General features: G+C 55.7%; 15 protein-coding genes across 15 annotated transcripts; 7 read left to right on the top strand and 8 right to left on the bottom strand.

The window, feature by feature from the left end:
• The first annotated feature begins 58 nt into the window (after window positions 1–58).
• Window positions 59–1,000, top strand: M421DRAFT_290872 (uncharacterized protein). The gene is made up of 2 exons (XM_033589023.1): window positions 59–311; window positions 376–1,000. The coding sequence occupies exons 1-2, from the start codon at window positions 308–310 to the stop codon at window positions 846–848; spliced, it is 477 nt and encodes a 158-aa protein (XP_033452634.1). The 5' UTR covers window positions 59–307; the 3' UTR covers window positions 849–1,000.
• M421DRAFT_417107 (F-actin-capping protein subunit beta) lies at window positions 910–2,214 on the bottom strand. The gene is made up of 4 exons (XM_033591324.1): window positions 2,061–2,214; window positions 1,709–2,008; window positions 1,581–1,660; window positions 910–1,534 (listed from the first exon to the last, which is right to left on the bottom strand). Exons 1-4 carry the CDS (start codon window positions 2,084–2,086, stop codon window positions 1,143–1,145), a joined length of 798 nt encoding a protein of 265 aa, XP_033452635.1. The 5' UTR covers window positions 2,087–2,214; the 3' UTR covers window positions 910–1,142.
• An 890-nt stretch (window positions 2,215–3,104) lies between these two features.
• M421DRAFT_2020 (uncharacterized protein) lies at window positions 3,105–3,720 on the top strand (the record flags this gene model as incomplete). Its single annotated transcript, XM_033588120.1, has 3 exons — window positions 3,105–3,230; window positions 3,281–3,584; window positions 3,635–3,720. The coding sequence occupies 3 exons, from the start codon at window positions 3,105–3,107 to the stop codon at window positions 3,718–3,720; spliced, it is 516 nt and encodes a 171-aa protein (XP_033452636.1).
• A 4,466-nt stretch (window positions 3,721–8,186) lies between these two features.
• On the bottom strand, window positions 8,187–9,312 carry M421DRAFT_417110 (NUDIX domain-containing protein). Its single transcript, XM_033591325.1, has 2 exons — window positions 9,255–9,312; window positions 8,187–9,183 (listed from the first exon to the last, which is right to left on the bottom strand). Exons 1-2 carry the CDS (start codon window positions 9,276–9,278, stop codon window positions 8,218–8,220), a joined length of 990 nt encoding a protein of 329 aa, XP_033452637.1. The 5' UTR covers window positions 9,279–9,312; the 3' UTR covers window positions 8,187–8,217.
• Window positions 9,313–9,904: 592 nt separating this feature from the next.
• M421DRAFT_290931 (ATP-dependent RNA helicase eIF4A) lies at window positions 9,905–11,650 on the bottom strand. Its single transcript, XM_033589025.1, has 4 exons — window positions 11,371–11,650; window positions 11,117–11,260; window positions 10,062–11,063; window positions 9,905–10,012 (listed from the first exon to the last, which is right to left on the bottom strand). Exons 1-4 carry the CDS (start codon window positions 11,402–11,404, stop codon window positions 10,002–10,004), a joined length of 1,191 nt encoding a protein of 396 aa, XP_033452638.1. The 5' UTR covers window positions 11,405–11,650; the 3' UTR covers window positions 9,905–10,001.
• A 21-nt stretch (window positions 11,651–11,671) lies between these two features.
• M421DRAFT_417113 (F-box domain-containing protein) lies at window positions 11,672–13,779 on the top strand. Its single transcript, XM_033591326.1, has 2 exons — window positions 11,672–12,113; window positions 12,519–13,779. The coding sequence occupies exons 1-2, from the start codon at window positions 11,773–11,775 to the stop codon at window positions 13,696–13,698; spliced, it is 1,521 nt and encodes a 506-aa protein (XP_033452639.1). The 5' UTR covers window positions 11,672–11,772; the 3' UTR covers window positions 13,699–13,779.
• Window positions 13,780–13,995: 216 nt separating this feature from the next.
• M421DRAFT_2024 (lipid binding protein) lies at window positions 13,996–15,316 on the bottom strand (the record flags this gene model as incomplete). The annotated part of the gene is made up of 2 exons (XM_033588123.1): window positions 13,996–15,141; window positions 15,209–15,316. The coding sequence occupies 2 exons, from the start codon at window positions 15,314–15,316 to the stop codon at window positions 13,996–13,998; spliced, it is 1,254 nt and encodes a 417-aa protein (XP_033452640.1).
• Window positions 15,317–15,834: 518 nt separating this feature from the next.
• Window positions 15,835–16,705, bottom strand: M421DRAFT_98526 (P-loop containing nucleoside triphosphate hydrolase protein; the record flags this gene model as incomplete). The annotated part of the gene is made up of 2 exons (XM_033598629.1): window positions 15,835–16,493; window positions 16,540–16,705. 2 exons carry the CDS (start codon window positions 16,703–16,705, stop codon window positions 15,835–15,837), a joined length of 825 nt encoding a protein of 274 aa, XP_033452641.1.
• An 806-nt stretch (window positions 16,706–17,511) lies between these two features.
• M421DRAFT_2026 (MRS7 family protein) lies at window positions 17,512–19,284 on the top strand (the record flags this gene model as incomplete). The annotated part of the gene is made up of 3 exons (XM_033588130.1): window positions 17,512–18,081; window positions 18,130–18,408; window positions 18,460–19,284. The coding sequence occupies 3 exons, from the start codon at window positions 17,512–17,514 to the stop codon at window positions 19,282–19,284; spliced, it is 1,674 nt and encodes a 557-aa protein (XP_033452642.1).
• Window positions 19,285–19,397: 113 nt separating this feature from the next.
• Window positions 19,398–20,291, bottom strand: M421DRAFT_291073 (uncharacterized protein). The gene is made up of 3 exons (XM_033589027.1): window positions 20,141–20,291; window positions 19,628–20,096; window positions 19,398–19,581 (listed from the first exon to the last, which is right to left on the bottom strand). Exons 1-3 carry the CDS (start codon window positions 20,181–20,183, stop codon window positions 19,503–19,505), a joined length of 591 nt encoding a protein of 196 aa, XP_033452643.1. The 5' UTR covers window positions 20,184–20,291; the 3' UTR covers window positions 19,398–19,502.
• Window positions 20,292–20,400: 109 nt separating this feature from the next.
• On the top strand, window positions 20,401–22,929 carry M421DRAFT_54269 (Nop14-like protein; the record flags this gene model as incomplete). The annotated part of the gene is made up of 1 exon (XM_033595208.1): window positions 20,401–22,929. One exon carries the CDS (start codon window positions 20,401–20,403, stop codon window positions 22,927–22,929), a length of 2,529 nt encoding a protein of 842 aa, XP_033452644.1.
• Window positions 22,930–23,106: 177 nt separating this feature from the next.
• Window positions 23,107–24,289, bottom strand: M421DRAFT_2029 (TBC-domain-containing protein; the record flags this gene model as incomplete). Its single annotated transcript, XM_033588132.1, has 3 exons — window positions 23,107–23,230; window positions 23,281–24,044; window positions 24,170–24,289. The coding sequence occupies 3 exons, from the start codon at window positions 24,287–24,289 to the stop codon at window positions 23,107–23,109; spliced, it is 1,008 nt and encodes a 335-aa protein (XP_033452645.1).
• M421DRAFT_291039 (uncharacterized protein) lies at window positions 24,159–24,745 on the bottom strand. The gene has a single exon (XM_033589026.1). The coding sequence runs from the start codon at window positions 24,610–24,612 to the stop codon at window positions 24,286–24,288; it is 327 nt and encodes a 108-aa protein (XP_033452646.1). The 5' UTR covers window positions 24,613–24,745; the 3' UTR covers window positions 24,159–24,285.
• Window positions 24,453–25,899, top strand: M421DRAFT_417117 (uncharacterized protein). Its single transcript, XM_033591327.1, has one exon. It carries the CDS (start codon window positions 24,879–24,881, stop codon window positions 25,650–25,652), a length of 774 nt encoding a protein of 257 aa, XP_033452647.1. The 5' UTR covers window positions 24,453–24,878; the 3' UTR covers window positions 25,653–25,899.
• Window positions 25,883–26,679, top strand: M421DRAFT_2031 (uncharacterized protein; the record flags this gene model as incomplete). Its single annotated transcript, XM_033588136.1, has 2 exons — window positions 25,883–25,998; window positions 26,052–26,679. The coding sequence occupies 2 exons, from the start codon at window positions 25,883–25,885 to the stop codon at window positions 26,677–26,679; spliced, it is 744 nt and encodes a 247-aa protein (XP_033452648.1).
• Window positions 26,680–27,934: the final 1,255 nt, after the last annotated feature.

A 27,934-nucleotide genomic window follows, 5' to 3' on the forward strand; every position in this document is an offset into this window, starting at 1 on the left:
TCCGTTGCTCACTTGCTAGCGCGTTCGTAGACGCGTCGGAGGAAGGAGCTCTCGACTCACCTCAGTCACCTGTCCCCACCTCAGCATCTGGCTGTACCCTTTGATACAGTCACCACGTCAAGATGGCGCCGACAATGCGCAGAAGCAATCAAGACAATACGAAGGCCAGTGCAGATGCTGCGAACGAAGCAGGCAATACCTACTCGCGAATCCGGGTAGCAAGCTCCCGAGAAATGGGTCCCTCGCAACAAGTGCTATCGAAGGACCGAGGGTCTGGTCAGCTTCAAGAAGTTGAAGCGCCTGCAGCATGTGTAAGTGACGGCGATGGAACCCTTTGGGTTCTGGAGGGAGCATCTAACAGAACGTGCAGTACAGTTGCAAATGCCGACTCACCTCTACTTCGCTTGCCGCCTGAGATCTCAAACATAATCTTCGCATGTGCTGTATACCGGCCCAACAAGATGCGGCTGTATTACAACTCTCACATTGAGATTTTTAGGAGTGGCTTCTCTAGCCACGTTTACAAGAGATGGCACGAGCCTATCGCCTTCAGCCTACCTCAAGTCTGCCGTCAGATTTACGCTGAGACCGTAACCTTGATCTACACAATCAACAGGTTCTCGTTTGCGACGCATTATGCGATGTCGAAGTGGCTGTCCAAGCGTCTGCCAGCTCGGCTTGAGGCCATCAAGCACCTCGAGCTTCTCGACGAGGAAGATGACGAGGAACGAGCGGACGTGTTGCAGCAGCTCAAAGACATTTCTTGTCGAAATCTTTGCTCGCTGACCAGGAATACGAAAACGGCTGGCGTTATAGCGCCTTTACAAGCATGGGTACAAAGCAGCTGAAGAAGCGAGCGGAACTATTTGAGTACGGAAGATGAGGGACCCTGGTCGGAGATGAGTGAGGGTTACTACTACTGAGGTAGCACGTGATACCTGGTGACTTTTTTTTGAAGACGACTATGCTTCTGAGCGCACATGAGCGCTTGACTGGCTAAAACGACTGCGACGATGCGACTTGGTCCGTTAAAGACTGTGCTTCGGTGATGAGGAATATCGGACGCAAATTCAGTCATTGATCTTCAGCGTCAGCGTTTATTGCTTACTTTCATTGTTTTCTATCCCGTCAGCGTGAGAAGACTACCTGCCCATGCTGCTGATCATCTCTCTCTGTGTCGCCCTGTCCTTGTTCGTCTGGCTTAGTGGCGGGATGCTCCTCAGGTCACCAACAACGTCCTTCGCCTTGCCAAAATACACCTCTTGCAGCAAGTTGCGCATCTTCAGCTCCATATCCTCGACCATCTTGCCAATGTTCGCAACGTGTGATGTGTCGTCCTCAACAGCCATATCAGCCTCCACCTGGCGAACCATGTTACCAGACAGGTCCAGACCACCGAGCGCTTCGGAGTCGGTGCCGAGGGAGAGGATGACGGTCGAGGTCAACTTGTAGTGGGCGGTACGGGCGCGGTCCTGCGCATCAAAAACGTGGATGCTGTCCCAGCTGCCACAGCTGCGGTTTGTGGGGTTGACGGCTGTCTGTATTAGCGGAGCCCTCGCAATACTACAGCGTCGACCTACTCTTTTTTAGTAGCACACAGCCAGCAAAGCCTTCATCCACGTCCCAGAGGTAGACACTCGATATACCGCCCTCGAAGTACCTGTTCATGTCAGCCCACGCCCTCTCCTACCCTCAGCATTGCACTTACAGCTCTCGGTACACGTCAAACGCCTCATTGGCCTTGATCTCCATCTTCCTGATCCTCTCACTCGGTGCCACGCCATCCTCAATCGGCGGCTCGAACTCGTTGCTCCACGGACTCCGCCAGCTATCACCGTCGCGGTTGTAGTCGCAGCACAGGAAGTCGCGCTTTGTTTTAGAGCACTTCTTCGCGGTAAGCGGGACATCAACGGATTCGAGCAGGTCCTCTTCGAGCGAGGGGTTCAGGCTAATAATTCGCTCAACGTTCTGCTTGACGTCCTTGGGATTAAGGCGCCGAAGGAGGTCGCTGGGCGGTGTTAGTGGGGTTGTTTACGTCGAGAGGAGGGGAAGCAGCTTACAGCGCGCTGTCTAGGGGGTCGGCCATTTTGCGGGACGGTATGCGTTCGAAAAATGTCGTCTGGAGCGGAGATCTGGGGACAAGCAATCGAGTCCCGGGTGCTGCGATGTGGCTGGCGGCGGGAGGAGCTCCTGTGCCTAATGCTTCCAAGGTCGGGGTTTCGGTGGTGCGCGAGTCAGGTTTGAAGTCGCCCATTGCGTTTCGTGTCAGGTTGAGCTGACCTCACCTCTTCCACTCTCAACGTGAATATCTAAAAACGATGCGGGTACAGTACAGTGACGTGAATGGAGGTGTAGGTAGGAATGAGCTCTGCATTCGTAATTGCGCTCCCAATGCTCCTGCCTTGCCTGCCTGTTGTTTGCTGCCATGGCCCTTCACCTACATCGCTCTTGCCCTGGAGAAGCTATAAGGACTGCTTTGGCTCGTAGCAACACCTACATCACATAAATTTAGGGAGTCGATACGCCTTCTCTGCGTATTGCTCGCAACAATCCAGGCACTGCTATTCAACCGGCTGACAAGCGCCACCTCTCGCGAAGAAACACTCCCTGCCAATTCTACGTCGCGTTTCACGATGCTTCTAAGCGCGAACGATGGTCAAACCTGATCACCCTATAAGCCTACATCTGGACATATTGCAAGCCTCCGACAGGCTCGACTACATGCTTACAAAGGTTCATCAAGGAATTACTGCAATATGGCTGCTGCCATCACACCGTTTGTCCACCTCGATAGCAGGTCTCTGTTCGACACATCTCTTTGGATGCATGCAGTTTGTACTAGGTCTGGAAAATGCTCATTTGCGGAGAGCAGGTGAAGCAGGGACGAGCAGGCATTCGCCGCCATTCGGTAGCATTCGAGCGCAATTCACCTTCACTCTCAGTTCACGAGCATCAATGAATCAGGGTACCTTCGTGCATAAATACCACCGACACCCCGCTATTCTTGATTGGCGGGCTCATCTTCCTACAACCTGCGATTGCTACAGCTCACTCCTTACCCTAGCACACCAACACTCTCAATCTTCAACATCCTACCAGTAGCCATGTCCGACTCCACTAAGTCTCCAGCCCCCAGCTCTTCCGTCGCGGCGCCGACTGCCAAGTTCAGCGAGCGCGAGCTCCAGATTCTCAGCTGGGCGATGCAGTCCCTGAAGTCTGGTCCTCCTGAGGTATGGTCTTTATACATCCCCACCTCAAACACTATGACTGACAGGTAAAGATCGACAACGAGAAACTTGCAGAGTTCGCTGGCATGACCAACCCTCGCTCCGCTAGCAACGCCTGGGCCGCCCTCAAGAAGAAGCTCATGGCGCCTGCTGACCCCAATGCCCCCCCCCCTCCTACTCCCAAGCGCGGCGGTGGTCGCAAGAAGAAGGAGGCCGACGGAGAGGACGGTGAGACCACTCCTAAGAAGACGCCTCGTAAGCGCGCCGCCAAGGAGGCTGAGGATGGCGACGCTTCTCCCAAGAAGAAGGGTCGTCCCGCTAAGGCCAAGCCCAGGCAAGAGCCTGAGGATGAGGATGGTGAGTTGCTTAATTCTGATGTTTACCGGAGGTGACTGATTGTTTGGCAGCAAAGGCCAAGGCTGAGCCTGACTCCACCGACTCCAACGACCTCAAGCCCGAGGCTGGGGCTGAGGCCGAGGAGGAGGAGGTTTAGGTCTTCACCATCCTGAGGTGTGTATTATCAAGAGCTGTGCACCATCATTCGCTGAAAGCCTGGCGAATGCACATCGACGCAAAGTTCATTGGTTCCTACGATCTGGATATCACAACGAGTTGGCTTGTATCGTCTTCTAACATGTCGTCATCATCATAACCTCAGCTATTTCTCGTGATCATTCTTCTTGGTCACATGGTCTGGCGGGGGCGTTGTGTGACAGTTCTGATCTTTTTCGAATTACAGGTATTTCTGGCGCTCAAGGCGGAGCAGCAGGATATCGACAATTCTCACCATTGTATGGTGGTCCAATTGATTGCGCAATGGGGAAGCAGCATCTCAGTCTGCTGGTGGCTTTGGCAACAATCATTCACTGGCGCAAAAGCGCAGGTACGATCTCCACGCAGTAGCAAACTTTGGTTAATCGAAATGTTCTTCCACACTCTATACTATTCCACTTGATGAATCACCCCTTCGTTGCAGACATGATCACATGTTTGATGCCGCTCTAGATGTGTCTCTCTTTTATCCCGAGCTCTGGTGCTTCAGTACGGGACGACTTCATCCACGTCAATCTCGACACCCTCAGGTGAACCCATGACCCGGCTGAACGCCTCGACATTTTTGTAAACAGCCATGCGATTGTTGCCCGTAATGTGCACCACTACACGCCTTAAGCCTTTTAGCTTTTTGAATGAGTACATGCTACCGTAATTATCGTTGCCTGTTGCAGGATATCGATTGAGTTCTAGCCAGTGAATCTCGAGTGCTCGTATCACAAACCCAATACTTGCCAGACTGATTCGTACGCAGCGAATTGCGTTGCATTGCGCAGGCGACAACGCTTCAAGGAAGCCGTGAATGACGAGGTGGCAGTTCTTACAACGCCTTGTGTTTCCGTAGTCGCTTAAGATGAATTCACTCTCCGTGGAAGTAAGGATGCAGTCTCGGCCTGTAGCTCGCAGGTCTGTGAAAGGTCGGGTGCGCAGTACAACACAGAGTGCGGATGATTGCGTACTATGAATTTCTGGGTGGGGTTCGAAAGGCGGATTGAGTTCTTGACGTGAACATTGCAGCCGTACACATAGCTGTATATCCTATTGCATAATTCGGAGGGGAAAAAGAGCAGAGGTGACTGCTGTTGGTTTCGGATGGAGCTACCACCATCAGACCTTACTTCAATCATTCGGAGAAATGTGTACATGGCGTCCTTGCCGCTCACACTAGTCTTCTGCCGTTTTCCATCGTTGACTTCGTCTTATTTGCCTGCTGCTGATGCTGCGCGCTTCTTTGTGAATAATGATTGTGCGCTCATATTGGAAGGGGAAGTATAGTTGGTAGAGCGGACGAAGGGCAAACTTTATGGCCCTGCGACAGTTGCCGAGTTTGTGCGTGTGAGATAGCTAGGCAGGCGCTACATCATGTTGTGGATAGATAGGAGGTACGAGAAAAGGAAGTGAAAGGACTCAATCTCGTGCAGTGACGTCAGCCGGTAGATTCATCAACTTCCCCTAGGAGGTTGTGAAAATGACAACGGGACAGCCTATGCCTAGAACACATAACTGGTTCCAACCGAAGAAGACCCGGCAATGTCTGCTCTCGTCATTTGGAACAATAAAGCTCTATATCAGAGTATATCCTAAGCGCAAGTTGAATCAATTGTTCACGCAGTACAACCTTGACGGTGTCGTGCACTGGCTACCCAACAAACACCTGTCGTACGCCCCTAAATCTTCGAGGGCACAAATATCTCCCTGACAGCGCCATCTTCCGCCCTGAAAGACTTGTACTGCCCGGCTTCAGCAGCCAAGATCCAGCCGACTGACAAGAGCGGTGAATTGTTTTGAAGGATGGCGTTGCGCTGCGTGCGCGTCAGGATTTTCGTGAACTTCCTGCCCGCGGCTTCATTTTTTCGCACCGTCGGTTACGTAGGTAAAGTAATTGACTTTGAAAGGAAGCAAAGAGGTCTCTCAGTGTAGCTGACAGCGCATAATAGCTATGTACAAGTGACACGGGTGAATTCCATCAGTCACCCAGTTGCAATCTTGAAACGCGGTGGTAAATCTCATTACGAAACTGTGGGCAGAAGAAGGAGCGGAGATGATTATTGATTACATAGGTAACATGGAGATGTCAGTCCTGAGCTTCTGTGTCGGGAAAAGCACATACATAGCGATGGCTGTTGACAATGACGACACTTCGGAATATGAAAAGCTGTTCCTCGAGTTGTTTACGAAGACGGTGCACATTTTTCAATTACCTCATACGAAAGTGATGATTATTTTATGATGCAGTGAAATTCCAGTTGTCCTAATCTATGGCTCATGGCAGGACCCTCGGCAATTGGAATGGTTGAAGAAAATCCCGAACCGGAGACTACATACAACCAGACAGTGCCTGTATCTCCGCCTCCGAAAAACCGAATTTCACCTTGCAGACATTCAGTGCGTAACCTTTAGTGCTGGAGCAGTGATATCCACTCCGTCAAGTTCCATGTGAAGCTTCTTCAACATCACAATATTCCATCTTTCTCTCACTTGAAATTCTCGTCTTCGAATCGAACCTCTATCCTGTCTCCATACACCTCTGAAAGCTTCCTTCGAACCCACGCTTGCCAGGTCACATTATCCATCGAATCGATATCCAGATCAGCATCGTGGACGGACCTGAATAGCTTCGTAGTCAGTGTAGAAAGCCAGATAGTTTTGACGTTCGGCAGAACCGTGGTCACGGGTACAGGGCTCGAGTCCTGTCGCCGTATGGATGAACAGTTGGAGTGGGGCAATTTCAATGCTTGTAATGGCCTTTCGCTGTGCTGCTTTGAAGCGACTCATTAGGAAGTGACCCCGATGCCTCCGGTGCCCCCGATGCCCCCGATGCCCCCGAACAAACTCGTCGTGGAGGAAGACATTCTGCTGGTATGCGGTGAGAGCTTTTTCAGTATAGATCTGACGGCAGACCTCTGGTGGACGGAAAGCTGCAGGGAGCTTGGTGAGCGTTGCGTTTCTGTTCCCAATATAATAAAACGGGAAGCTCCCACCAATTGGTTCTGAGGATTTGCCTTCTCATAAGTCGATCTGCTGTGCATGACCCTTGCCATTCTTGTCTTTTGGAACCATCAAAAGCTGGCCGCTTGTAGCAAAGCTCCAGATCTTGTTCCTGATTTCTGGCTGTACGCGGAGAAGGGCGATTCGGCTCCGTTGCGCTTTGCACTTTTCTGCGTCAGCATCTGTACCCCACAATCTGTCGTTGCAACATACATGTCTAGAAGGTGGGCTGATGTCTTCTCGAGTCGTTCAAGCCATTCTCGTAACGCCTGAGCTTGGTGACCTTGGGCTCAGTCGAAGGCGTCTTTGCGGGTACTGCAAGCTTTGGTTTACGATGAGCCATGGTGAGCCGTGGTGTTGCGGAAGTGGGAGTGTAGAGAAAGAGAATTGATTGATTGCTACTAGAAGATCTTTATGTAAGGTGCGTAAAGCCGCTAGTGGCCGCTAGTGAAGTGAAAGAAGACGCGGAGCCCTGGAACTGCGAAGGGATCTGGGACTTGGTCTCTTGCGGACCTCCAGCCCACTTCCATTGGGAATTTGGGGTCTGTCATCGTATAAAGCCTAGCTAATCCAGGGCCAGGTGAAAGTGACCTCTACTTCAGCAGAAGCTCCAAGCGCAGCTCTGATGATGTGCCCACACGAGAGTGCTTGAGCCTCGCCCACGTTATCTTCCACGGCCACTAATATGCTGCGCAGACCTTTCAAGCCCTGGAAAGGGGCAATCCAATCCTCAACAGCTGTGTCGGCCATGTTTGTGTCGAAGCGTTTCCCATACGCAGACAAGATGGGACCAGTGCTCTCAAGTCCGACCGCAGTAGCCTTGATGGCGCAGCGCTGAGTGAGCGACAGGCTTCCATAAACTCGTGGTATATGCTAAGGCCGCTCAAGCCAATACTCAAGAGAAAAGTGTTAAGCTGAAAAGGAAGTATAGCAGTCTCGCGATGTAGCTGTCACACATAAGCCAGATCGATGTGACGCGTTAGCTGAGATCAGAGCTACCGGGAGCGTGCAGCATAATAGGGATGAGATTTCCTGGGTGGTAGCAGACAAGGTGGCGGATGTCGTTGCGCAGCTCTGAAGGATGACGATGAAGTGGTGATTGCTGCTGATTCCGAACAGAGCTGTGAGGGCGTCAGTCATGTTTAGTGTCTTGCCAACAAAAGGCACTCACATTGCGTCTTGAGCGCATGATGTTGGTGATACCGACGCCATTGTTGATCGTACGTCTAGCGTTGAGTGTAGAGAAGGTGCCAAAGTGCAGGTTGATGTGTGCTGCGGTCAGGTAAGAAAATCCGAATTTGCCAACCGGGCGTTGGGCTAGGCCTATTCACAGGCAGGGCTCAAGTGAAAGTGATTGCCGTCAACTGAGCAGGGCGTCAGTAGACCATAGGCGTGCACAGTCAGCCGAAACGCTTTTTAGACGTACATGCCTCCTTGTGCTAAAGATTTTCTACATCTTACTAGCCTGCCTTAGCACATCCTTCGTCAGCACCTCCCCCTTCTTCCTCTCCTCACTCAGCCTGCCCATCTTCAACAGTCTCCCAATCATCCCCTCATCACCAAAATGGCTGTTATGCTCGAACTCCGGCTCCTCTCCATATGCAACCCTAGCGGCATCCACCAGGATCCTCGCCGTCATACCAAACACCCTGAACGTCGTCAGATCATCCAACGCACTCGGTTCCGGCCTCGGATCATCGCCCTCAGGTGAACCGCTGCCATGATCCGAAGACCCAGACGGTGGCTGGGAATTTGCGGCGTTCCTGCGCATCTCCTGGGACAAGGGCGGCGGCTTGGGGATGTAGAAGTTGTGCATACGCCAGCGGCTTTCGTGCCAGTCCGTCCAGCTTCCTCGGTACCATTTCTCGGGCTTGCCGTTCTTCTGCATAGGCGCTGGACCAGGACCGGGCCAGTCTTTGCGCAGGAAGGCGTGGAATGGGGCGGTGAAGACGGCAGCTACTTCTTTAGGGTCGAGACGGGGAATCAGACGGTGTTCGAAGTTGCTGTCGGTTGCGCTGGATGGCGCCTCGTTGGTACTAGAAGTAATTGGCGACAGGTATGCTATGCAGGGCCGCACACCAAGCTCTGTCTTTGCGAGGTTCGCGGGCAGTTCGCAGAGGTGCTCGACCGTGAAGCCTTTCAACTTGCTGTCGTCCATAGGAAGTCCGATCTCTTCATCTGCTTCCCTCCGCGCAGTGTCCCAAGGCGTCTCTGAGAGCGAGTCTGCCTTTCCTCCAGGAAGTGCTGCTTGGCCTGCATAGTTCCTCAAAGAGGCACTGCGCATTGTGAGGACGACCTTGAGGTCGCCATGGTGGTCGGGAAAGAGGACAATTAGCACGGCAGCGCGCCGGCTTAGTGGGCAGTTGTAGTAATTCGTTGGCGGTGGAGTGTATGCGCGCAATCGTTCGAGCACTCGCTACAAGGCCGTCAGTATGATTAGATGATCTTTGAAGCGATGCACCAATTGTGCACCGGCACATGACGTACTGTCGAGGTCGGGGAAAGCACCATGGTCGCAAAGGCTCTGCTTTGCGCGAGCCATGCTGTCGGCCTCATGAGAAAGATGCTCAGTCATTAAGGCTCTCAAAGGCGCGGCTTCACGAGGGGGACCGAGGCAATCGATAAGCGAGTAGTGACGTCACCGGTTTCAGACTCGCTACTCGAGACTCGGTGTGAAGATAACTACATGCATCTCAAAGCTGTCGAAGCTATATAATTGAGTCGTCACTATGCATGGAACGGTGACGCAGGTGTAAAGTTGTTCAATGTGTTGCTGGAGGAAACGTTCAGTAAATATCATGCAATTGAACCGCATCTCTATATGAAAGAAAACTCATCATCGTTATCGTAGACATGCGTGACCATGGGAAGCGTATTCCATCCCGCGGGCATGCCTCGATGCAACGTAGCACATCCTCGGAGAACAAGAAAGCCCATGAGAAGTAGCTAAGAAACAGTAGATTGCGTGGAAAAACATCCCAGCCAACTGACGTCTCTATCATCTGCAGGAAACATTCTTTTGGGGAAATCATTTCGCACATGAAAAGGACAAACGCCAAGATGCCGCGATGGATGGACGACCGCTCGTCCCAGTATCGCTTTTGTGCCGAATCAACAAAGCACGCTTGATCTCGCAAGCGTGCCTGAATTAGATCACCACCGCTTCTATTCCAACTGCACCACTAGGATATATAGCTGAGAAGAGACGATGATTGGAACGCAGGGGACACCCGCTTAGATGAGGTCTGAGAAGTGTTAGTGTATGCTTCTTGCGCTCTAGAGCTGCAAACTTACCAGCCACGTTCATGGGCATCTCCTCGATCTGTGTGCTGTAGAACTGCTCAATCTCGCGCATCATGCGGACATCGTCAGCGGTGACGAAGTTGATGGCAACACCCTTACGTCCGAAACGTCCACCACGACCGATGCGGTGGATGTAGTTCTCGCGGTTGGCGGGAAGGTCGTAGTTGATGACGAGAGAAACCTGCTGGACATCGATACCACGGGCGAGGAGGTCAGTGGCGATGAGGACGCGGGAAGATCCGGAACGGAACTCCTTCATGATAACATCACGCTGTGCCTGGTCCATGTCACCGTGCATGGCGGAGACGGTGAAGTCACGGGCAGTGAGCTTGTCGGTGAGCCAGTCGACCTTCCTGCGGGTGTTGCAGAAGATGACAGCCTGGGTGATGGTGACGGTCTCGTACAAGTCGGAGAGAGTGTCGAGCTTCCAATCCTCCTTTTCGACGGCAATGTAGAACTGCTTGATACCTTCGAGGGTAAGCTCGTCCTTCTTGACAAGGATACGGATGGGGTCGCGCATGAACTTGGTGGTAACCTCGAGGACGTCCTGGGGCATGGTAGCAGACAGGAGAACGACCTGGGTGGACTGGGGCAGAAGCTGGAAAATGTCGTAGATCTGCTCGGTGAAACCGCGGGACAGCATCTCGTCAGCCTCGTCGAGAACGAACATCTTCATGTGGTCGGTCTTGAGGACACGGCGCTGGATCATGTCTTGGACACGGCCGGGAGTACCGACAACGACCTGGGGACCGTCCTGGAGGGCCTTCATGTCGTCACGGACGGAGGTACCACCAATGCAGGCGTGGCACGAGATGTCCATGAAGTCACCGATGGCGATGACGACCTTCTGGATCTGTTGGGCCAACTCGCGGGTGGGGGCGAGGATGAGGGCCTGGCAGGCCTTGACGGAGGAGTCGATCTTCTGGAGGGTGGAGATCGAGAAGGTAGCGGTTTTACCCGTACCAGACTGAGCCTGCGCGATGACATCGTGGCCTGCAGACGTTAGCTGCTGGTGTTGGGATTTTTGTTACGCCGGACAAACTCACCCTTGATGACGGGCATGATGGCGCGCTGCTGGATGGCAGAAGGGCGCTCAAAACCGTAGGCGTAGACACCACGGAGGAGCTCAGCCTTCAGGTTCATGTTGTCGAAGGAGTCGGTGGTCTCATCGTAGTTGGACTCGATCTGGCCTGCAGAATGTCAGTCTGCGCTCGTTGGTTCTTTGCGCTGCAACTGCAAGCAGCCTCTGCTTATCGCAGGGGTCGCCATCGTGCAGCGCAAACATTGCAGAGGCACTCACTCTCAGGCACGTCCTCAAGACCCTTGTCAGCCATGATTGCGGTTGCTTTTGCGGAAGACTACTGGCGTTGCCTGTAGTCGTAGAAAGTGCTGGTTGTGTTGGAGTGACAGAGGGACCGCAAGGTAGCCGCTGTCGTTTTATGTGTGATATTTGAAAAAGTTGTTTGGTGGGTGAGGGCAGAGTTGGGCGGGGCAAAAAATGAAAAGACTTTGTAACAGTGCGCTACCGCTAGCGTACAATCCGAACTGGGGCGGGCGACATCCAACACCCAAGTTTTGCCTTCGCACGTACGTTGTTTAGACTGTGACTCCCCACCGCTTTACATTTGCCTTGATTTGTCGGAGACACACGATAGGCCACTGGTTCGGATTTCGCAAAGCATTGTTCTTGTCCCCTTTGACCATGGCGCCCGGCATTCTACAGGACTCCGGTTTTGCCTCTGCCGAATCTCAGCCCGCCAAAAAGAGAAGGCTCACAGTCCCAGTGCATGTCCAGCAAGACGACGAAGAGGTGGCAACTGCTGTGCCCTCGCATCCACTGGGGATCAAGCCGGCTGGCAATGCCTACACAGCGACCGAGAACATCAAATCGAGATGTGGATCCTTCGCCCGGCTGCCTGACGAGCTGTTGAACCACATACTCGAGTCATTCGATGCTGACGCTCTGATACGGCTGGGGAGTACGTGTCGAGCGTTGTACGCTTTTACTCGATTAGACGAGCTGTGGAGGGCCTTGTTTGTAGGGTGAGTACGACTGCGTTGACTCTTGCTTTTTCTGTCAGCCTCATATTAGTCACACCGAATGAAAGAGTTGGATCTAGCATCAGGCCATCTCTCAGGGGCGAGGTGTCTCGTTGTGACTCACTTTTGTACTGCGAGTATCAGTGCTGCGAGGCGCTTAGAGCAGCATATCTTGGAGATTTGCACGCTGAGCAGCACCCTGCAGTCCTCGGAGTGCGGCCCTTTGAGGATGACATTGTTCGCACGCTCCGGAGGTGGATGTGATATTTATCATCTCCTTTTCTGTTGATACCTTTGTGCCGAAAAACGCTGTACATCAAAGCCGCATCAATACAATGTCTTTGACTTCAGCAAACACAATCCATATCATCACCAAATCCCTACTTGACAAACACTAACAACCCCCAGATCCTCACCCGAGAACTTCACATGGCGTGGCACATGGCGAGCAACCTACCTCAACACGCCACCCAAAAACATCACAAACGTCCCCTGCCACAACCTCTTCTCAGACGTTCTCTACCGGCCCTTCCAATGCGCAAACACCTCCCTCAAACCCTACGTCACCAACATTCCCGCCTGCAACGCCATCGCCCGCCTCCCTGACCTGACCCCAGAAGAGTACTCGGCTAAATGGACCGACAAGCCCTTCATCCTAACCGAGCCCGTGAAAGCGTGGCCCGTCTACGGCAAGTGGACATCGGCGTACCTGCTCGGGAACTTCCCCGCCACCAAATTCACCGCCGAAGCCGTCGACTGGCCCATGTCAACGTACATCAGCTACATCAACAACAACACGGACGAATCGCCGCTGTACCTCTTCGACCGCGCCTTCGCGCCCAAGACGAACATCGACACAACGCTGCCCCCGCACCACCCCGACGCCGCATACTGGACACCCGAATGCTTCGGGCCCGACCTGTTCTCCGTGCTCGGCGGCGCGCGCCCGGACTGCAGATGGCTGATCCTGGGCCCCGCACGCTCCGGCAGCACATTCCACAAAGACCCCAACGCGACATCGGCGTGGAATGCAGTGCTCACAGGGTCAAAGTACTGGCTCATGTTCCCATCGAGCGGCGGCGCCGCGCCGCCCCCAGGCATCATACTCAGCCCCGACCACAGCGAGATCACCGCCCCGCTGTCCATCGCAGAGTACCTGCTGACCTTCCACGAGCTGGCGCGCGCCACGCCCGGCGCCAAAGAGGGCATCTGCCGCGCGGGAGAGGTCCTGCATGTGCCCAGCGGCTGGTTTCATCTCGTGCTGAATCTGGACGAGAGTCTGGCGCTGACGCAGAATTTCGTGCCGCAGGCTCGGGTCGCGGATGTGCTGGGGTTCCTGCGGGATCAGCGTGAGCAGGTCAGCGGGTTTAGGGAGGATGTTGCGGAGCGGGCGTATGAGCTTTTTGTGGAGAAGCTAGGGGCGCTGCATCCTGAGATTCTGCAGGAGGGGTTGGAGAGGCTGGAGAGGAAAAGTAAGCAGGGCCGTGGGAAGTGGGAGGCGTTGACGAAGGGCGCGGAGGAGGAGAGAGGAGGAGGAGGGTTTAGCTTTGGGTTCGCGGGGGATGATAGCGATGCTGATATCCCGTGAGAAACTGAGGAGAGGGGCGGCATGTGACGGACAGCTCACAAGGTCACATAGCGAGAGCAGTGCCAGTCAACTTGAATCGTGATATTAATGATCTACTGATCAACTAAACCGCCCAACTGCTGTCGCCACTGCTTACTGGTAATAGTGCTCCTGGAACGACTCCAGCAGACCAGTCGACTCCAACTCATCAGCACTAAGCCGCTCTCGTGGGGCATCCACCCGCGCGTCCACATCTTCGCAAGCCCCCCAAATACGCCTTCCAACACCGTTCTGGGAGGCACTCCTGACAGCGTCACTCTATGACGTCGCTGCCTTCCTCTCATCTTCCTCCTCCCTCATGTCCTCCAAGAACTTCTCCCATGTCTCAATCGTGCCTTGGAAGAAGTCCACATGCGCATCGGCCAAATCGCCCAGCGTGTCCTTGAACTCGGCTGTCTTGATGCGCTCAAAATCCGCGACCTCCTTCACCGTGTGCTCATCGAACGCCTCGGTCGCCTTCTTGCTGTTCTCGACCTCTCCCGTCAACCGCTCGATTTCAACCTCGAGTTTGCGCACGCGCTGGCGCCGTGCCTGGTCGTGGTCGATGCCGCGGAAGTCTTCGACTTTGCTGCGCAGGAAGCCTGATGCGCCCATGCCAGCGCCGTGCTGGGAGGCGAGCGAGTCGCGGTCGGCGGCGGATTTGGCGAGATATTCAGAGAGGGCTTCAAAGTCGAGTTGCTTACCCTCACGTGTGCGTAGGAGATTGCGTAGCGCAAGGATGTAGGCGTCCATGTCTCGTAGAGAGGTGAGGTAGTTCTGGTCTGTGTGCTCCTTGATAGACTTGAAGCCTTGTGATGTGGTGGTTACGGAGGCGGCGAAAGACGTCAGCGTGCTCTCCACGGTGGGTTCGAGGGTCGTGAGCTTCTGGCACTGTATTGCGAGGTCGGCATAGTCTTGCTCGAGATCGGCCTGCCGCCTGGCGACGCGGACAGTGACCTTTTCAACGTTGTTCAAGTCCTCTGTGAGCTTGCCGGCCCTTTCGCTGACCTCGATGAAGCGCTTGTCTGGCTTGTGGACCTTGGTGAATGTGTTGACGAAGCTCTCTGCGATTGCGTCTACAATGCCACCCCCGCCAGGCTCCGACCCACTTGCGGCTCTCGAAACCCGCCCCTTCATGTGCTGGTTCCAGTCTGGGCTCTCGAGAAACGTAATCACCAGCATGGCTCTTCGCAGCACCGGGTGCAACGATAAGCGCTTCAGGAAGCGGTGCAGGGAGTGTGCGCGCCGCTGGGTGAAGTCCGGACCGAAGCGGTCTCCGCGAACATACTCCATCTTGTGCTTATCGGGCAGCGGGGGGACGGCGCATTGTGGGTACTCTTTCGAGAGCTGTTTCCAGAGGAAGACGAAGTCGGTGAAGCGGCGGCGGACGGAGAAGTCGGGCTTCTGGAAGGACTGATAGTCAGACTGTCGATGGCGTGAGTATCAAGGTAGTCATGCACAGAGCCGTTGTGGAGCACGTGCTGGGCTGTACCTTTGTCGTGACCAGATATGAGACATAGGCGTTCTGGGTGCCGGCCAGCTCCTTCTGTGGGCTGCCTACGCATGTCTGTAGGCGCCCTTCGCTGAAGTCCTCGGCCATTGCGCGCGCGACGAGGGCAGACGGACTCTCTTAGACAGCGTGAGAGTCTTGCGCGACGTCGGACCAGTCGTATGAGTGGTCGGAGGCGCTGTTGGAAGAGATTACCTCGAAGTTCGCTGTGTCGAGGCTCGAGCTTGGGGTTGGTGGAGTTGAGGCTGTGACGTCGGCTTGATCTGAGCTGGGGCTCGAGCTAGCGGGGCGCCACAATGCGGCCGGATCGTGCAGGGCTGCGTGTTGCGCAACGTTTGGCTGATTGTGCTTCATGTGGACTTTCTGGCAGGAAAGATGTCAAGGCAGCAGATTGGTCGCTCGTACACGCGCATTACGAGCGTCTACAGGGAGATGACCGCGCGTACGGGTGGCGGTCTATATGTACAGTGAATGAGAGCCGTGCCTGCCCAACCATACAACACTTTGAAGTGGCCGAACATGCAGAAAGCCGCTGATACCGTTGCCACGACGTCTCCAGATAGATGTTTGCCGTCAACCAAAAGTAGACAAAATGGTATATAACACGATTACAGTCCTCCAACTACCTCCGGAGCCGGTATGCCAAATCGCTTGCCAAACTCCTTGAATATCTGGGGCGTGATCTCGTCACTGCTGTCACCGTTTACGGTCCAGAGCAGGCCCGCCTTGTCGTAGTGCTCGAGCAGCGGCTCGTTGTTCTCCTTGAAGCTCCGGAGCCGCTGCTTCCACACCTCAGGATCGTCGTCAGCTCGGCGGGTGAGCGGCTCGCCTGTAATGTCGTCCTTGCCTTCAACCTTGGGCGCATTGAATGTGGTGTTGTAGACACGTCCTGAGGGCGCGTGTACCCACCGGTTGCAGATGCGGTCGATGATGATCTCGCTCGGCGTGTTGATGCTGACGACCATATTGATAGGCACGATGTCGTTCAGCTGGACTGCCTGGGTCGCCGTGCGAGGGAAGCCATCCAAGATAAACGACGCCTCGGGGCGGTCCGAGTACGTGTACTTGGCTGTCTTGATCGCAGATGGGATTGAAACCGAGTCGACTGTGTGCTCCTCGACGGCGACGGGGCTCGCATACACGGCGTATGGCCGCAACGTGCTATCTCTGATCCACCCGCGCATCGAGAGCTCATTGACGATGAGTCGCAGAATCATGCTGTCCGGGACGAGCGCGCCAGCCTTCATCTTGGATTCGGCCTGGATGCCTGGGTCACGTTAGCGGGCGCATCGTCGCCAACCCAATCTACGAACCGAGCGGGGTGCCCTCTCTGACATTCTTCCTCAGCAGGTCGCCAGAACTGATCGAGGACAGCTCTGGGAACTTGTTCATCAAGCGCTCAGTCTGGGTGCCTTTTCCCACGCCTGGTGCGCCGACCAGAATAATGCGCGCCGCTCTTGACAGATTTTGAGCAGCCATGGTGTGCGATTCGATATGGAGGGGCTAGGGGATATGGAGATAGGTATGTTGTTGAGGATATAGATATGGCGCGGCGGAGGGAAGCGCAGGGCTCCAACAGGCAGATTCTCCCTCAGCAGAAGACCATCGTGAGTGTCTGTGGAAGAGATTGACGGGGACGGGGTCGCGAAGCAGGCCTGAACACACCAAACACACTGGACACACTGAAGGAGCGAAGTGTGTGGTGAAAAGTCGGAGGGGCCGCCGGCAGCCGACGATGATGGAGCCCCGGCTACCTACCAGAAGCAGTTGCTAATGGGAGTCCAAGAATCCAAGGCACTCCGAGTGCGGAGCCGAAGCATGGCCGCACCCCCGCGCGTGTTCCTCATCAACCCTAGGAGTGGACAGGCGGCGAGCGACAGCCTGGCCGCTGACGCGTTGCCTCGGCTGCAGGCGTCACGGTTGGCCTGCGCCCACTGACCGTTGACGTCTGCCTAAATTACACCCGAGTTCTTCCATGCCCGCTGTCACGGGCTTCGCGGTCCAAAGCCGGCGTGTCCAGCTCAGCCCTATACGGGGCCAAGCTTTCGGGGACGCGAACGGCCGCAGCGATCTGTTCCTGGGAGCCTTTTCCCAATTCTAGCGCTTTTCTCAGGGCGTGTTCATCCATTCTCACCGTTGCATTCCGCATCAGCACGTCGCCTCCATCGACTGCTGCTTTCGCCTGCCCGTGCACTGTTCTTTTTTTTTCCCTCCTCTGCTGTACCATTGTACAACACCTGAACCGCCCCGTCGCTCTCTACACCCCTGCCATTGCTTCCGGCGCAATGTATGTTGCTCGATCTGCCACCCGGGCAGCGCCCGCTGTCTTCAGGGCAGGCATGAGGACTGCTGGACGACCGTACCACCGCCCTATGCCCAAGAATGTGTCCGCCATCGCCATTCTCTTGCCATACCGCAGCTTCCAGACCGAGACATCGCAGACCAGCACACATGGCACCTACCCTCCACCAGGCTTCAACGCCAACCAGTCGAGCAACCCAATCCCCCAGAAGGAGCAGGACGCCATCCAACAGAAATCCGCCACACCTCTCGAGAAAGACACAATTGTCCCCAAGACCGGGCCTACCGCCATCCCGAAGACTGTTGCCCAGGATGCGCAGACCATGACCGAGCTCGCCTCGGAGAAGGCAAACGCAGACACCAATGCTGAGAAGAAGGCGATTGCAAAGAAGGAAGAAGCCAAGAAGAAGCTCACAATCTGGGAGAAGGTCAAGCACGAGGCGGCCCACTACTGGGACGGTACCAAGCTTCTCGGATTCGAGATCAAGATCAGCTCAAAACTGGCCCTCAAGATGGCTGCTGGCTACGAGCTCACAAGGCGTGAGCGACGTCAGGTATGACGAGTCCCCCCACGTCGACTTCAGTCGCTGACAGACATGCAGCTGCAACGTACCGTGCAGGATCTGGGTCGTCTGATTCCCTTTCTGCCCTTCGTCATCGTCCCCTTCGCTGAGCTGCTGCTTCCCGTTGCCCTGAAGCTGTTTCCCAACATGCTTCCCAGCACATACGAGGGCCAGTCTTCGAAAGACGCCAAGGCCAAGCACCTGCGGTCGACAAGAAAGGAAGTCAGCGAGTTCCTGCGCACAACTCTGAAGGAGACTGGTCTGCCCATCTCTGTCGAGAGCGCGCAGCGGGCCGAGTTTGCTGAGTTCTTCCGCAAGGTATGTGCTTGCTTGGACGCGAACCGAGAATTCGATACTAACGACACACAGGTCCGCACTACTGGCGAGAAGCCCACGTCGGCAGAGATTGTCAAGGTCTGCAAGATCTTCAAGGATGATCTCACCCTCGACAACCTGTCTCGCCCACAGCTCGTCTCGATCTGCCGCTACATGAACATTACTTCGTTTGGCACAGACAACTTCCTCCGCTACCAGGTCCGCGTCCGTATGAGGCAGATCAAGCGTGACGACAGGGCGATTGCCTACGAAGGCGTAGACTCGCTCTCTGTCCCAGAGCTCCAGACCGCCTGCGCAAGCCGTGGTCTCCGCACATACGGTGTCTCTCCTGGTCGTCTCCGGGATGACCTTCAGACCTGGCTCGACCTCCGTCTCAAGCACGGTGTTCCCTCGACGATCCTCGTTCTCTCCAACGCATTCGTCTACGTTCAGGGTAAAGAGGCAGACGCCACATCGCAGATTGACGCCCTCGAGGCTGTCCTCTCCAGTGTCCCCGAAGAGCTGTACCACGAGATTGAGCTCGAGGTCAACAGCACCGAGGGCGCCGCGACCAACAAGCAGCGTCTGGAAGTGCTCAAGGAGCAGCAAGAGCTCATCGAGGAGGAGACTGCACAGGCACAGTCTCTCGAGAACAAGGCCAACGCTTCTCCCAAGGACCACGAAGACATTGACGAAGACGACAAGCCCAAGAAGGTCGATGCCAAGGCCGCAGAGGAGAGCACAGAGGCCGAAGCCAGCAGCGGCGATTCGAACGCGACTGAGGGCAGCGCCGAGCGCGCCGAGCAAGATCAGCGCGCACGCAAGGACGAGATGCCCGCCGTCAACGAGGAGAAGGCTGCTGAGCCCAAGAAGGCGTAGAGGCGCCATGTATTCCGTTCTTTACATGTGTGAATAGAGCCAACTCGATCCAAAGTCTTTTAGGACTTGGATCTACAAAAATACCCATTCCCGCCTCTGCGGGTCGCATAGACTGTACATATACAATAAACCAACCTGAAATTCCAACGCCAGCATCATGCCACGGGTATCATTTACGCGGAGAAATAGAAGCAAGCATCAACGCACAACCCCGTCGACTACCAGCTCCCCGCGCTCCAAATCCGCATCCACATCCAACCCCACCACGCCCGCGCGATCCCGCATCCACACATCGCGCTCCCCCACCCTCCCCTCCCCCTCGTGAATAACAACTGCCTCGCGCCGCCGCCGCCGCGCATCCCGCTCCTCCTCCTCCTGCTGCACCGCTTCCCTCAGCCCGCCCCGCGGCACCGCAGGCAGAACGTCGACATGCTCCCAGTCCGGCGGCTCAAGTCCTGGAAACACATGCGCCATCCCGCGTCCCCCAAACACGCCGTGGTCGCGCAGGACGCGAAATGCCAGGCGGGCGCGGCGCCGGACGCGCTCGTTCGCGCTACCCAGGTCGCGCAGCAGCAGCTGCCGCGCGGAGTGGCTGGCGTAGAAGCGCTCGCACAGCAGCGTTGTGGCGCTGAGGCTGAGCTCGATGTTGTGGCTGTGCGCGAGCGTGAGCAACGAGGCGGTCTTGATCGCGTCTGAGGAGCGGCTGGCGTGGGTGCTTGGTGGGTGGGGCGCGGGACGGTGCACTTCGGTCAGCGTGCGCATGTGGCGCAGACCCTGGGCGACGTGCTGGATGGCGAGGAAGGTGAAGACGCCTGTGGTTGTTAGGATGGGCTGAGATGGGCGGGGGCTGCGTTACCTAGGCCGAGCCAGAGGTAGTGGTCGGGGATGTTGGCGGCCATGTTGGACTATGGAACGGGGCGTGGTATCATTGTGTGATCGTGTGTGATTGATAGACAGATAGAGACGCATTTGGGACATGGGTCGCGTATGCGGCTCTCTCTCTCTCTCTCTCTCGGGCGGTGAAGCCCCACTCGCGGGCAGAAAAGTTGTAACAAACCACATCCAACTCGCAGCGCGCCGCAGTCAGTATCGCCGTTTTCTCGACCCGCCGCCGCCATGCCGCCCTCGCAGCTCAAGCGCCTGAAAGCCTCGCTGCGCGACCAAGGCATAACGGGCCCGCAAAAGTCGAAAAAAGAAAAGAAAGCGCACACCAAGACGGCCGCGCAGCACGCCCACAAAGCCTCCGCGCTCGCCTCGATCCGCGAATCCTTCAATCCCTTCGAGTTCAAGCACCTCTCGCGGCCGCAGAAGTTCGAGTACGCGACCACACATGGCAAGCCAAAGGTCCTCGGACGCCCCGGCGTCACCAAGAGCGCGGGCGAGGAGACGCGCCGCAAGACGCTGCTGCCGGAGATGAACCGCAAGAACAAGACGGGCGGCATTCTGGATCGCCGCATCGGCGAGAACGACCCCACGATGAGTCTGGACGACCGCATGATGGCGCGCTTCGAGCGCGAGCAGCTGCGGAAGCGGGGCGGGAATGTCTTTGATCTCGAGGATGGGGATGAGGAGGTCGAGCTCACGCACGGTGGACAGACGCTGCGATTTGACGATGAGATTGGCGAAGAAGATTATGATGCTGCAAGTGTTGCTGGCAGCGATAGTGAGGGCGAGGATGGGTTCTTGAAGAAGAAGAGGAGGAGGGGCGAGGACGGCGAGGCTGGCGAGGTTGGCGAGGAGGGCGAAGATGAGGAGCAGCCGGAGAGGAAGAAGACCAAGGCGGAGGTCATGAAAGAGGTCATTGCGAAGAGTAAGCTGCACAAGTACGAGCGGCAGCAGGCGAAGGAGGACGACGAGGAGTTGAGGGAGGAGCTCGACAAGGACTTGAGCGAGGTCCTCGCCGCGCTGCGGGGCCATATCAACAAGAGACCGGAGCCGGAGAAGGTCAAGGAGGTGGCGCAGAACGACTTTGGCATGAACGCTGACCGTGCGGCGCTGCTCGCGACCCTATCGCAGGCCGGCAAGGACAAGGAGTACGACCGGCGTGTGCGCGAGCTGTTCAACGACGAGCGATCGAAGCCCACTGAGCGAACAAAGACGGCCGAGGAGAGAGCCAAGGAGGAGGCTGATCGCCTGAAGCAGCTCGAAGAGAAGCGTCAGAAGCGCATGAGAGGCGAGCCCGTCAGTGACGATGAAGAGCCCCCCAAGCGGCAGCAGCAGCAAGACGATGACGACGACGACGACAACATGTCCGACGTCAACGACGACGCTGCTGAGTTCGGTCTTGCTGCACCTCCAGCACCGGGGCAAAGCAGACCCATCGGTGTCGACGACGAAGACGACTTCATACTCGACGACGACCTCGTCGCCACAGACTCGGAAGCCGACATTTCAGACGAAGAGTCGGACAGTGAAGCCGAAGTGGACGACACAATGGCCATGGACGACGACGATGCAGACTTCCTGAAAGACGTCGTAGAGCAGCCCAAATCGCAACCCAAGGCTGTGAAGGGCGTGCTCACACTCGGCGCCGACACGACGTCGCCCAAGTTGGCGTACACATACCCATGCCCGCGATCGCACCAAGAGCTTCTCGAGGTCTTCAACAAGGTCGAGCTCAAAGATACCTCGACCGTAATTCAAAGGATACGAGCACTCTACCACGCCGGCCTGAAGGAAGACAACAAGCACAAGCTCGCCGACTTTGCATGTGCACTGATCGACCACGTCTCGCACCTCTCGAACCAGACCCCCGCGGCACCGCTGGCGGTCGTCGAGTCCGTCATCCGCCACATCCACTCCATCTCGCGCTCTTACCCCGTGCAGATCGCCACGCAGTTCCGCAAGCACCTGAAAGCGCTCCAGCTTTCCAACCAGCCCACGCCGGGCGACCTCGCGCTGCTGACGGCTATCGGCTCCATATACCCCACCTCGGACCACTTCCACCAAGTCGTCACTCCAGCCGTGACCCTGATGGCGCGCTGGATGGGTCTCACGACCCCGTCGAGCAGCAGCGACGTCGCAACTGGCGCCTTCATCGGTGCGCTGTGTCTGCAATACCAGGCGCTGTCCAAGCGCTACATCCCCGAGTTCATCCGCTACACAGCGCTCTGTCTGCGCTCGCCGCACGCCACAAAAGCGCAGCTGCGCGCGCACACACGCAACGTGCTCTCCGCGGCCGATCTGTGGAACGCCTCGCCCGCCTTCACGGAGATCTTCACGCCGCTCCTCGCGCCGCTGAGCCTCACCCACCAGACCGCGACGCTGCAGAACCTGCGCGCCCGCCTGCACAACGCCAAGCTGGCGCGCCGCCCGCAGACGCTGCACTTCCACCGCCCGCTCCCGATCCCCAGCCGCATCCCCAAGTTCGAAGAGTCCTTCGACCCGACTAAGCACTACGACGCGGACCGCGAGCGCTCCGACGCCGCCAAGCTGCAGAAGGAGTACAAGCGCGAGCGCAAGGGCGCGCTGCGCGAGCTGCGCAAGGACGCAAGTTTCATTGCGCGCGAGACGCTGCGCGAGAAGAAGGAGAAGGATGCTGCGTACGAGGTCAAGTACAAGAGGCTTGTGGCCGAGATCCAGGGCGAGGAGGGGTACGAGAAGAATGTTTACGAGCGGGAGAAGAGAAAGAGGAAGGGGAATTAGGAATTAGGCGCGTGGTTGGGTGTAGACCGAAGGCAGTCGTAAGGTCTTTGAGAGGGTTGATGCAATTCATTCTTCATGCTTGCCCAGAGGGCTTTTTATTTGTCGGGGTATCGTGAAGTCGTGTGTCGTAAGTCGTAGCTGGTGGGTGTTGGGGCGCTCGCTGTACTACGCACGCTCCTACTTTGCGTGCGCGACGATCTCCGCGTACATGTCCTCCGGTATCTTGTCGGAGAAGCTAACCGCCATGTCGATGATCCTCCTGGCCTGCAGCCCCGGCAAACTCCTCAAGATCTGATTGGGACTGTTCCTTGTTAGTAGACACCCCCCGATCCGCCGCAGACTAGGACTCACCTCGGGCTGTTCAGAATCTCGCTCCGTATCAGCACCAACTGCGCCACGATACACAAAATGTTCAAATGCGGGCCATACGCAAACAAAAAGTCCCACAGCAGCAGCACCTCGGGCAGCGGCGGGGTGCACGCACACATGGTCAGGACGCTCGCAAACGCATAGATCTTAGCCTCCATGCGGTGCGCCATCAAATGGCCGTACAGCTTCGGATCCACGACTTCCAGCACGCGGTCCACGAGCGCAAGCCCCTTGTGCACACCCTCCATACTGCCGCGCACGTACCCGGGACACTCGCGCGTAATCAGCGTCTCGAAGCCGGTGAAGGCCTCCACCTCGCCCTTCGCCGCGTACAGGAACGGCCCGCACAGCACGTTCATGCCCTGCACGTACCCAATCTGCTCGGCGTCCGTTGTCGTGCTCGTCCCCTTCTCGCGGCCGCCCACGGTGCTGAAACTGTGCCGGCTCGCAATGCTCGTATCCGGCGACCCGCCAAATTCGCTCAAAGTGGGCGGCGACTGCCAGCCGTTGACGCGCGCCTCGTGCGCGTCGTTGAGCCGCCATGCGACAGCGTTCAGCACCCGGGTTATGCTGTTTTGCGTCACGCGGCGCCGGAATAGCGGGTCGCCTTGGAAGGTGCGGAAGGTGTCGTTTTGGATTTTGGCGTGCGCGGGGGAGGCGCCTTGTCGGACGAGGTCGAGGTACACGTCGGTGCGGAGGGGAGGCGCATTGAGTAGGATCAGCCAGATGTAGATGCGTAGTTCGGACTGTGGGTGGTTAGTTTTGAGGTTTTCTGGAATCGAGAGCGTGAAAATATACACGCGTTATACGCTGCGGTAGGAAAGGCTTCTGTGACGCCTGCCAGGACCGTGGAGTGGGGACGGGATCTTACCATGCCCTCACTGTTGGCGGGAATGCCCTTTGTCAGGATTGTGTAGCGCAGTTCGGCGAGGTTTTCTTCTGTCATGCCGTTCGTACCGCCCTTCAGCAGCAGGATGTCGAAATTTGTCATGTTTGCAGCGTTATTGAACGTGTCAGCTGGAAGTCTCGGGATGTTGATGTTGATGTTGACCACGAAACATGGAAGTTGCGGAGTGGGCCCTGTGGAACAGGGGTCCCTTCTCCACACGCGTAAAGCACGTACCAACGTTTCTTCCACACATGCCCAACTCCTTCGACATCGCAGCTTGTGTCTATGGCATGGCCTTCTTTACTTGTCACATCATCAGCCGTAAAATTGGAAAGGTTGGAAGTTCCTACGAGTCGCGATCTGGACGACGTAGGGGAGGGCGCGGCCCAGCTCGCCAATGTAAACTCTAAAAAAAAGAAAGGCATATCGCGGTGAGCATTCAGCGAGGCCTGTTAAGGTCTAGACTTCCATGGACGTCAGATATATCTCTACGAATAGCGCATACCCATGTGAGCTCTCAGGGTTGTCGACTCACACAACACCTGTCAGATTGCGGCTGGAAGGTGCAAGCTGCACGGTCGCCTCTCTCAGCAACCGATTGGCGACTCCTACGCTCAGCTGTCGCCCTCCATCAGCATGTCTCTCTCGTCTGTGTCTCATCTGCGCCAGTCATTAGCCTCACCAACTTGGCATGCACGGATTGGTCAAAGAATCTGCCATCAGACCCGCTGATAGCGCCATGAATAGGTTCAAAGCTCGAGTAAATTTCTTGAAGTCTTCCAAAATCGGCACTTTCCTTTCTCTTATTCAGTCTGTTCCATACATCTCCAATCTTGACTTATCGCTGTGTACATCTCATATCATGAGCAAGATGGAACGACTACGGAAATCGACAGCGTCCCCTCTGCTCTCCCTCCCCGCAGAACTCCGCAACACGATCTGGTCCCATGTCCTCAAAGGGAATACGTTCAACATAAAATGCTCCGTCCGGATCCCCTGGGGTGTCACAGTCTCCAACACGACAATATCACCACACAGCCTCGCCTTGCTGCAGACTTGCCGCCAGATCCACGCCGAAACTCGACTGCTGCCTTTCACACTCAACATCTTCCAGTTCAAGTCCGAGGACGCTTTTAAGCCTTGGCTGGCGAACTTTGATCGTGCCCAACAAGCGGCGATCCAGCATGTCATGCTTGTCACATGGAAGGCGAAACACATGGTTGAGAGCCGTGGATTTGCGCCGAGGAGGTTGGTAGATGTGTTTCCAGTTGAGAAGTTCAAGGGATTGAGGAGGGTAGAGGTCGAAGTGAAGTGTGCAGGAATGGTGAGGGAGGATGAGAATTGGGCGTGTGGTGGCAGTGAGTTGGAGGACGTGGACACGGTGGAAGCAGAGGGGAGATTGCGATTGAGGTTGAAAAAGGAACATCCGAGGTTGGAGATCAGGTTTGAGAAGGTTGCGATCTGATGGGTCTCTAGCGCGTTGGTGAATGAGAGACTGGCTACAGGTCAATCTGTCTCACTGATCAGAGTCACGGGCAAGTAAAGCACTAGGTAAGACTTCTATAAGCCTGGTTTCTTTATCATCACTCTCCTGTACCATTCTTTCATCGCTCTCCCATACCATTCTGTTCACATTCAAAACGACGACCTCCTGAATCTTGATACCCCACACAGCAAAGATCACGCTCAGCATTCATGGACAAATACCCAGGGACTCGCACAGCGCCAAGCAAGCGAAGGACTGGCCCAGTTCGACGGCTTGAGAACGGCATGCTTGATGTGACTCGCAAGTCAGGTAAACACGTAAGGACGTAAGTCAACGCAACCTCTGGTTGGAAAGACGGCAAACGCTGACAGCACAAAGCATCAGAACCAACTCGCAATCCCGACTGCTCCGCCTGCCGCCAGAGCTTAGGAACCAGATTTGGGAGTACGCACTCGGTGGCCATGCCTTCGATATCACCACTCGCAAGGTATTCAAGCAGAGGAAGAGAATCGACAAGGCAAAAGCCTGGGACCTGCCCATCAACACTTTCGCCTTGCTTCGAGTCTGTCGCCAGATCTACGCCGAGACAGCGCTCATCCCATACAAGCACAACGCTTTCTGCTTCGCTTCCGAAGACGCCTTCGATTGGGCAGTAAGCCTTCGACCCGTCCAGCAGAACATCATTGCCGAAATACACGTCGCCACCATCGGTGCAAATCGCATGCTTGCCGCAGATCAAGTATCTCAGCGACGTTCTCTGCTGCCGGATGCCTTACACTTTGACCGCTTCCCAGGGCTTAAGCTCATCTCGTTCGATGTTCTTGAAACTTTCCAGTACGACGAAAAGAGACCGGCAGCTCAGCAGACTCTGGCACTGCTGGCCGAATTGCTCATCGCCGCTCAAGAGCTCCGAATCGCCCTGCACTTGCGTAAGGTGAAGCCTGATGTGCGTATGGCGTTCGTGCGCGTCAAGGTAGTACCAAAGACCCCACCATCAACAACCTAAGCATATGTGTCGGAGTCTAAGCGCGGCGTGGAAAGGTCTCCATGGCGAGAAGATGAGTTGATGGCCAAGGGTTGAGGCGATGGCTTTGGATTCATCTATTAATGTTATGGTGTAGTGAAGCTACGATCCAATAGGTTGCGGAAGTTCGGTGCATAGATTCTCAAGAGGGTTACACACTTCCTCATTTTTCCGCAACACTCTTGGACACTTCCATTAGTCTTCACATTCGTTTTTCACTCTCTATAGTGGACCCTGATCCTCGATGCTAGTCCCGTCTTTCACTTGACCTTCTTGAAAAGGCATATGCCCCACTCTGGCCCGCACCTCTTTCCCTTCAAAAATAGCGCTGACCACATCCACTGATACCCACCGACACCCAAGACTCAAAGGAACGCGCAACACGATGGCACCCCAAAAACCTCGAATTGCGCCAAAGAGCGCACAGCCGCCCAACTCTCCAGCGAGGGTCATCAAGACGAGATCAAAGAAGAATTCAGACACACAAACAGACAACGGCAGTCCCACGCGAAGCGCGCCAACAACCAGAACCCCCCGCCCGAAGAGACAAAGAAACGGGCTTCTTGACCTCGAAAAGATGCCTACACACTTAATGGAAATGTGTGTCATGGTTCAAAGGTCCAATAACTACTAGTGCTAACATTATAACAAGAGTACAGCGCAACGCTACGAGCTCTCCCCTCCTTCGCCTTCCTGCCGAGATCAGAAACATCATTTGGATCCTCGCTATGGGTGGCCAGCTTGTGTTTCTAGCCGAAGATACCTTTTCTAAAGGCTGTGCAGGGCAGTACAAGCTGAAGCCGGAGAGTGGGTCCTGGACACCCGCAAACCCCCGCCTCAAGACTCATGCTTTCGAGATCGAAAAGCTGCCTGCGGCATTCCACCTGCCAGAAGTCTGTCGACAGGTATATTCTGAAGCAGCGTTGATCTCGTACTCGCACAGTCAATTCTTTCTGTTCATGGGACACGTGAATGGAAAGACAAATCCGCTGACACGACTGAGGGCGTTTCAGAAGAGAGCCATCAGAGACGTCCAGATCGATTCTGAGCTGCTCAACTACTACTTGTACACGGCTTGGCATCCCTGCCAAATGTCGGTGACGAGGGTACTGCCAAATTTGAAGACTATGTGGATTTCCGAACCGGTGAGCTCTTACCTGAGGAATTTGTCCCACGTGTTAGAAACAGCAAAACTTCACGGCGAGGAGAGGTGGCAGGCATGGGTGTCGGAAAAGCT

The sequence above is a fragment of the Didymella exigua genome (assembly GCF_010094145.1).
Source record: "Didymella exigua CBS 183.55 unplaced genomic scaffold M421scaffold_4, whole genome shotgun sequence".
Taxonomy (NCBI): Eukaryota; Fungi; Ascomycota; class Dothideomycetes; order Pleosporales; family Didymellaceae; genus Didymella; species Didymella exigua.